This window comes from Diuraphis noxia, unplaced genomic scaffold, assembly GCF_037042655.1.
Source record: "Diuraphis noxia isolate RWA-SAM2 unplaced genomic scaffold, SU_Dnox_SAM2 contig0005, whole genome shotgun sequence".
NCBI classification, from domain to species: Eukaryota; Metazoa; Arthropoda; class Insecta; order Hemiptera; family Aphididae; genus Diuraphis; species Diuraphis noxia.
The window spans coordinates 3,147,469-3,157,149 of record NW_028301715.1 but is presented as its reverse complement, the minus strand read 5'-3'; the positions used below and the strand labels follow the sequence as shown (position 1 = coordinate 3,157,149).

Here is a 9,681-nt window from a genome sequence, read left to right as displayed (position 1 = left end):
TTTTTTGTGTCTGTCATCGCGTTTTGGGGCAGGAAAAGTGCTTCGATTTTCGAATTCAGTACCTCGTTCGATCAGAAAGTGAATCTATGGTTGCTACTTTGGGGGGTCAAAAGTAAAAAATTCTCAATATTTTTCTAAATATTCGGGATAAATCGACTAAAAATTAAGGGAAAAATGGGAAATTTTATGCACAATCAGTTTTCGACAAAATCGATTTTGGTTTTTGATGTAACTTTAAAACAAATGACCATTGATACATGAAATTTTCACCGAATGTTTACAAAGGTATATTCTATCCACCGTGCAATTTTCAAAAAATTTCGACTGAAGTTGAACTATTCATAGGCATATGCAATTTTTAATCATTATAAGTTTTTTTTAAATTAATATCGATAAAAATTTATTTGTTAGGTAGAAAAGCTTGAAAATTTAATTCAAGACACCTAACATGTCCATAACTTTAAGTAAGTAAACTGAATAATATTAGATAATAGCACAGATTGTATGAAAATATCATAGGTAGGTATTTCATAGAATCTAAGGTGATTTCATGAACAATTCGATCCGGATCATCTAAATGTAACCAGTAAAATATATGGTACCTATATAAATATTTTTTCGAGATCTCAAGTCCCCAAAATTTTAATTTTAATCTAATATTTTTATTATTTTCGGAGTGTATATTTGGTGATCAATATATATTGTGTTTTATTAAATATTTATTTGGAATTTGGATTGTTTGGTTGCAATATTATAATAATAAAACTTAGATTTTTTTTCCATTATAAACAATAATATTCGAGATAATATTTATACAAAAACCTGTGTCTTTGACTCTTACAGCCTTACAAGGGAGGACTGGCTAGGGTAGCCGGTGTGTGATCACTGCCTAGTGCTTGTAGGCACCGGTGAAAATTTGGGTTTTTTGAATATTATATTTTTACCGATTTAATGAAAGTATGTAATTGAGTTTTTAATGATTATACTGTATTCTCTAACTATGTCATAAAGAGAAAAATGATAAATACCAAACGACAAGCAATGCTGGTAATCCAAAAATATTCTTTTGGGATTTAATTATTTATCCGAATATAATTTGAGCTGATTTTTATTTTCAGTCCACCCAGGTCCCTTATATTTTCTATCATTGTAAATACCTATATAGAGACCCGAAAACAAATAATTATTACATATTATTCTATAATTTAATTAAGTTTTAGACGAATTAGAATCGTTGTGCTCGCAAATTTGTATTTATTACCTATTCTAAAATATTGCCACACACTCATACAGTGCACAAATACAAAATAATTCAATGTAAAACGATATCATACATCGGCTCATCGCTCTACTCATAATAATTTAAATATATAATAGGTATATTTATGTAACAGTTCGTTCCTAAATAATATGATGTATCAAATGAAGTTTACTAACGGACACTAAATCACTAACAATATGATCATTAAAAAATTATATATAACTTATGTAAGTAATTATAGTGATTTTAGCGATGGTACTTGATTTGGTCCCTATCAATTTAAGTATTTAACTACATATTATACTGAAGAAAATCATAAATTTCAATTTGTACTTTTTAATTGGTCATAAGTATATCGGTAACTATTGCAAACATTTTTTTATAATAACTCTAAAATAGTACATTAAAATAATAATATTGCTTGCTGAATATTTTTTTTGGATTTCATAGCAAATTGTTAGCGTACCTTTTTTAAAAGTTGAAATGTTATCCCGGCTTGTTCAAGTCTTCTCGTATAATTGACGATCAATATTCAATATATATATATTGACCATACACTTATTTTAGTTAGGTTTATATGCATAAATCATAGCAATTGCTAACTTGCAAGGGCTATCGAACGATTGAAAACATTATACCTTTTTGGCCGAACGATTGAGAACACTTAAAAATAACAAAGAACTTACCGCTGACCCCAAAAAAGGATACGATTGAAGAACGAATTTACGTGCAACGTTGCCATATCATTTATTATTTATCATTTAATAAATATTCTTGAAGAAAATCATATGTAATATAAATATGTTTAAAAATGAAAAAAATTTTGAATTATAAGACTATGTATTATATATGTAAAAAAAAAGTAAAACTTGTAGAATATATTATAAAAATATGTATAAAAAATGTAATACACATATGTTATGAGTTTATGACAAATGAGTTACCTATGAATTAGTTAAAGCGGGATAGCATAATCCACCATACTCTACAGATATTTTAATAAATTATTAGAGCTTTTATTTGCTACATACTACATACATTCATTATCATTCATTATGAATATTAATTAATTTTTCCTTTTGTTACCCTGTTCCATTGTTGCTATTTTTAACCGACTATAATACGAATACTTCGTTAACGTTTGTGCGACGACTAAAGCGCCTATTAAGTCATTCTCTCGTATATCTGGTATAAAAGTTACAAATAACATCATACAGTTAATTCGATAAACGTCCGATAAATATTAAAAATCAACTGTATTAATCGTTCAGTCAAAAAGGTATAACGTTCATAATCGTTAGTTAGTCGATTATCGTGCTCAAATTATTATTCGATTAAATTTGGCAACGTTGAAAATAAAATAAAAATATCGAGCGTTCTCATTCGTATTTTACCGTTTGCAAGCGCTCGTAAGTCGTATTAACATTCGTCAGACCAACACAATTTTTACTTACACAAAGGAGTCGAACGCGATCCATTCGGCACACTGTTATAAACAAAAAATCAGCACTATACAATAATTGAAACCTTAACTTTTAAAACTTAATTCTTGACTTTTGGTTACTCACAAAGTCACAACTCACCATAATAATCAATAAGTAGGCGCGATACATTTTAAAATGAATTATTTCACTTGGAGGGGGGGCACACAATCATTTTTGATAGTCACAAGCCGCAAGCAAACTTCCAAGTCATAAGCTTGCTGTTTATTTGGGTATAGGGCCCGTATTATTATAGCTGAAGGCTGAACTCCGGTTAAACCACGGAATTCAGCCGGTTAAATCAGTGGTTCAAGCATAACCGAGGTTTTTAACTATGATTGTAAAACGGGTCCTTAGTGAGGTTTAATCTTAGAACATGTTCGTCATGTTCTATGGTTTAATCTTACCGAATGGCGAATACTGCTATCCGCATTGGCCCGTATGGATTTAAATTAATTCGATCACAGCAGCGCTATCTACTGCCGCCGAATAATTTTGAACTCTATAGTATAAGATAAATATAAGCCATGGTCTATACCAGTGCTGGCCAACTTTGATCGACCTCCGAATTTTTCTAGGTTGTCGCGATCAACCAAAAAAAAAAAAATGTCAATAAACAAAAAATATATTATATGTACAGGCGTGTTACACTTATTTTATTACTTTTTATTTACAATATAAATGCACAGTTTAACACTACACATATTTTAATATATTTGATTACTCTATACAGTCTATAATATTATCTATCATGTACGTGGAATATGGCCATCACAGCTGCTTAGTTTCCTAGTTAGATAGCGCTGCCATATACGATTTACATCAATGTGGATGTGGGCAAATCCGGCAAACAACTCCATCGGTTTAGTTTTTAATTTTTAGGGAAACTGAAAAACATATTGAGGGATTTAATTTTGGAATTAAGATTTCGGATAGAGGACCTGGGTAATTCATTTCAGTGTTATTGACGTTATAAATTCCAGAAAATTAAAATTAAAAAACGCCGCATTACAAGGATAATGTTGAATTAATGGCATTTAGAACTACACCGTTGAAAAGTTTCAAAAAACTTATTATTCGGACTTTTGTGTCCCACTACTCGAAATTTAATTAGAGGTCAATTCACTCTGAATTTTAAACTAACAGATCCACACGCGTTCTGCTGAGCGTAAATTTGTCATGTTATGCACTTGTAAGACGGAGACAACACAAGCGGAATGCGGGTATTACATAGGTTAGGTCTTAAACTATTATTATACGAGCACCCAAAATAATAACATTATCATAAGGAACAATTTTTTAGTTTAGCTACCTGATAATTTTTTTTTTTTTTGAAACATTTACTTTTGATGAGTTAAGTACTCAATAGTCTAGTAAACCTCATAAAAATGATCCATTGATATTTTAAATCGTAATGTATAAATTAAAGATATTCAAACTGTGTATCGTGGCTCTCAGAGGCCTCGAGAGTTGGCGAAGATAGTCATGTTAAAGCACCGGAAACCAACATTAATAGTAGGTCTTGTAAAATTAATTTAAATATTATTTATAATCATTATGGAAATGATAATCATCATGCTACAATTTCAATTTTTATTTCTAGAACTAAATACTGTATCTGTATTGTTTAAACTTTTTCATAATAATTTAGGAGCAATTAATATTGTGATCACACAAAGGAGCCATGAGATGAAACAGTTTGAATACCTCTGCCCTCTGGCATAGTTTATTTTAACTTTATATAATGATATTTCAACTTTCAATAGGTAGTCAATTTTTTTAATCTTTAGAATAATAAAAGACAATGAATAACATTTTATATTTTTATGTTTTAAACTTTTGTTTTTTTATCTTTGTCAGCTTTTGAATTGAATTTATTCGATTCACGCTTCCTTTTGTTGATAGCACTTCTAGGATCATATATTTCAAACCAATCATCATCTTTTTTATTTGCATCTTTTGCTAGTACAACATCTTCCTTCTGAAATTGAAGGGGATGACTTTTCCTGTGTTATAAATAATAAAGTATGAATTATCAAATTAATCACATTATACAATATACAAGCAAGCTAATAGTTAAATTGGAAAAAAAAATAGGAATAAATAATTTTTTATTATTTAATATTTATTCAATTTGAAAATATACCAATCATCATCATCTTCTTCAAGTGTTTCAGATGATTTTTCAGGTTTTTCTTGACTTGATCGTACTGCATTATGAAGTTTATTTTTAAACTGCTCTAAAAGACTAAGAGCAAATTCTTCTCTATTTGAACCTAAATCAATTATCATTAAATAAGGAATTTTTAACAATATATATGAAAGTTTTAGGCAATAAATAATACCTTTTAAGGGAATTTCACTTTTTTTGGAAGAATACATTTTTATATTTTCTAAATATTGTTGTTTAAGTGGATCAATAGGCAAAAGTGGTATGCTTGGTGTATCTTCTATATCTAGGTCTTTTTTTTTATCTTTTTTTTTTTTTGAAAGCTGTGATTTTATTTGATTTATTTCTTTTCGGATTTCCTCCCTAGTAATAAAATAAGCAAATTTTAAATACATATTACAATATTTAGTATTTTCATATTAAACATCATTAGTCATAATGATATACTTTTAAATACACTTTATAGATAAAACAGTTTGTATGATTTTAGAATAAGATCAATTTATATCAATGCTATCACTGCGTAGAAAACTAAATTTATAATTACGCTTTTTTTTTTTTTTCATCTTTTAGATCTTTGCCAAGTTCATAATCGTCAGAATCTTCTTCATTTGGTTTTTCAATTGGTTTAATTGCACTTTTTTTATTTTTACTATTAGATGACAATTTTGACCGAACATCATCTATACTTATTCTAAATAAAAAAAAGTATGTTTAACGTATAAACGAATAGATGTAAAAATAAAAATAAAATATTTTTACTTTGATGTCTGATCACTAGAAGGTATAGTTATATCATCAGTAAGTTCATTATCTATAACTGCAGGTTCTGAACTTAACTGAGGATCTTTAAGAACATCATGAGTTGATTTTGGTCTACCACTAAATTCTTTAACAACATCAATAAGTTCTTCTTCGTCCACTTCAGCTTCTTCACCAAATGATAAAAGTTTAAAATTTCTAAAAATATATATGTAAATTTAACTAGGAAATAAATATATATATGCCATATAATATTATGATATAATATCTAGAAGATTTTTCAAAGACCATATTAACTTACTTGACACCAACGGCTTCTTTTTTTTTTGAAAGTTTTTCAGTTTTTTCACTCTTTTTTTCAACTCTAGGTACAATATCAGGGAAAGGATTATTTAATACTATAGTTTTTAGTATTTTTTGATCATAAACTGGTTTATCTTCCTATAAATAAAATTAATAAGACATATATAATATTTTACAACAATGTAATAAATACTTTTTTAATACCGTATCTACAAGAGTTTCATTTAATTTGGTTAAATTAAAGATAGTATCACCAGCAACTTTTCCAAATATTGTATGTTTAGATTGAAGTTCTGGAGTAGATCCTAATGTGAAAAAAAATTGAGATCCATTATCATCTTTTCCAGCATTTGCCATAGCCACCAAGCCACGTCGATTAAACCGAAGACGTGAATGTATTTCATCCTAAAAAATTTTCTTAATTTTTATTGGATAAAGAATATTCATTAAATAAAATTATTACTTTAAATGGATGACCATAAATTGATTCACCACCTGCTCCAGTTCCAGTTGGATCACCACCCTGAGCTATGAAACCTTTGACAATACGATGAAACAAGACTCCATCATAATATCCATCAGTACACAGCTGAACAAAATTTTTACAAGCTTTTGGAGCTTCTCTTGACCATAATTCAATTTCAATATCACCAAATGAAGTTTTGAGTACGACCTTTAAGAAATATTTAGTTAGAAATATAGAATTACTAAAATTTTATATTTATATTAATAATATGTATTTTGTATATTTTAATACTTATAATTTATACTTTATTTATGTAAATAAAATACTTAGACTCTATTTAACATTCATAAAACAATACAAATATAATATGTTCTTAAAATCTGGTTATGTTTAATTATTTCAAACATTATTGTATCTATTATTATGTTATATATTTCATAATGCAATTATGCTATAATCTATCATAAGCCAAATACCACTCACTCATTCATTACTACATCTCAAAAACAACAAAACATATGAATTTGGAATTTGGAATAGTGGTCTATCTAATAATTTATATGTTCAATAATAAATTCCAATACTCCCATTTTAAAGAGGTAGTCCAAACAGGGATTTTAAGATTCACAGTGGAATTGAAACTTTTTTAGTTTATAAATGGTTCACATAGGACACTCGAGTACCTAGATCAGATACAACCATGCATCAAATTATAGTGGTAGTGGTTTCAAATAAAGAACTACATCTTAAAACCAAATGCATGCGTGTAGCTTATATACCTACTCAAAAACAACTCAAATGAATTTGACAGAATCTTTAGATTTTTTTTTTGAGTTATCAGAAAAGTTAGAGAGTAAGTAGTTTAAACCACATTAAAAAATAAACCGAGTACCAAAACTTCGATCTGCGACTTGTGGTTGCACATATATGACAAATTATTTTTACAAAACTAGGTAGTAGGTACTAGTATAAAAACTGAATACATGGTCATGGGAAAAAGAGATAGCAGTGCCATATTCCCGCACACGAAAGTTGGTAGGTATGAGTTCAGTAGAGCCAAACAAATCAAGTACCTAGGTTCAGTAGTAACAGAAAAAAATGAAACTGACAAAGAAGTTGGGGCAAGAATTGTATCAGGAAATAAGTGCTTTTATGGACCCTCAAAAATATTAGGATCACGATCCTTGTTGTTAGAAATTAAGAAACAGATATATACAGCCTCCTTAATATGCCCAGTTGTCACTTATGGAGCGGAGACCTGGACATTAAGAAAGAATGAGGAAAGAAAACTTATGGTTTTTGTAAGGAAAATTCTAGGACCAACGAAAGACAGAGAAACGGGTGAGTGGATAATAAGAAAAAATAATGAATTGGAAAGCCTATTTAAAAAAGAAAACATAGTAAATACAATCAGAAACCGAAGACTTCAGTGGGCCGGTCACGCTAGACGAGGTCAGAATAATATAATAAGGATGACTATGGACGAACCCAGTTGGTAAAAGACCACTAGGGAGACGTTGATTAAGGTGGGAAGACACGATAAAAAAAGACGTGTTAGCACTGAATGGAGGACCAGATTGGAAAGCACGAGCTCTGGATAGAGAAGGCTGGAGAATTGGATGTGTGACGAGATGGTCTTAATGGCCGACAAACTCCAAAGAAGAAAGAAGAAGGTACTAGTATACTAACACTGATTTGTTTGAGAACTTTACTGATAAATACTAAAACTGAGATAAACTCAAGGCTCAAACCAACATTTAATGTATTAACTATATAGGTTTTGCCACAAAAAAAAAAAAAACTGAACACGGACAATGCCGGGACATTCAGCTATTATTTATAATTTAGTTTTAATCAGTTTAAAAGAGTTAGACACTTGGAGATATTATAAGAAAACAAATTTAAGAAATTTACCCGGACATTAGACTTATAGGAGCAATACAAAATATTTAATAACTTTAAAATAAGATGCAATTAATCTACACCTTAGACAATAGTATAATATTTAGAAATTAAAAAATCATAAAAAAAACACAACACTTACTTTTCCAGAAGTAGGTGGTTCTTGAATATAAATATTACTCATTTTATAAACTTCAAAGGATTATTGAGATATTAACCATTAAGCAAGATGTATAGATTGTAATATTAATAAACAAGTAAAATAAAATAAATATAATTTAATGAACCATTTCAATTAAAATTAATAAATCATATATTATTTGCATATCAAACTTAATTGAAAATTTTATCAACCAAAATCTCAGGTCTATGTTTTTTGATAATAACACAACTATAGGCAATTAAATAATAAATTAATAAAAATTAAGTTTATGTTAAACAATAAACAAAAAGCATCAGAAGAATATGAATTATTTTATTCCAATATCTATTATTATTATATAAAATGAACTATGAAAAATAATACTATAGTAATACTATTATAGATCCGTATGGATAGAACTTGCCAACTTGGAATTAGGAAGAGAATTATTTACATTAAGGTAATTTTAAAGGTTTCCTTAAAAATTTCAATCTTATTGTTATTTCTTAAACAACACTGTGTCACTGTGGATATCATTACATTTATTTTATTTAATAACATCAATCCTTTGGCTGAGTGAATATTATTTTGTATAGATTACACAAGGAGTGAATTTAATATTTTATATTTTATCTCACTTCAAGATAAGGCACAGATTATATAAAAATTAATTAATTTATATGTTTGTTAATATTTTGTTTCATATTATGTCTATGGATAATGGAATTAATGGATATAGGAAAATAAAAAATAAACGCTGTGTATAGAGACCCGACCTTAGATCATATACTATGCAGTATGCAGTATGCATTAAGTATGGATGTAGAATTGTAGACGATGTAGTTAATAGATTAGTTATGCCACAGAACAATATAGAAGCGACACTCTGCAATCCCCACCTGCTTGGTGGTCGATCTCTGGTGGTTTAGTGTTGAAGTTGTAAATGATTACCTGGTGGTTTAGAAGTGTTGTTATGAACGATTTTTTTTTTGAGATAAACGGTTTGTTGTTTGTTTACGTTTTTGACTAAACGGCTTACGGGCTATGGCTTTACTACAACATATTGTTATGCGGTTATGCGTTATACATACGGTTATGCGTATACCGAATTGTGTCCAACATCATCCCCACCACCTTCAAAATTTCACGGTACACGAAAGAAATGCGTATGCCACGATTTAAGATATACAGGTT

The 9,681-nt window shown here is 28.7% G+C and overlaps 1 protein-coding gene across 1 annotated transcript; it reads right to left on the bottom strand.

Annotated features, from left to right (window-relative positions):
* Positions 1-4,499: 4,499 nt before the first annotated feature.
* On the bottom strand, positions 4,500-9,360 carry LOC149054736 (spliceosome-associated protein CWC27 homolog). Its single transcript, XM_089229638.1, has 9 exons — positions 8,488-9,360; positions 6,441-6,650; positions 6,182-6,382; positions 5,976-6,115; positions 5,675-5,872; positions 5,460-5,606; positions 5,088-5,275; positions 4,889-5,018; positions 4,500-4,748 (listed from the first exon to the last, which is right to left on the bottom strand). Exons 1-9 carry the CDS (start codon positions 8,527-8,529, stop codon positions 4,574-4,576), a joined length of 1,431 nt encoding a protein of 476 aa, XP_089085764.1. The 5' UTR covers positions 8,530-9,360; the 3' UTR covers positions 4,500-4,573.
* Positions 9,361-9,681: the final 321 nt, after the last annotated feature.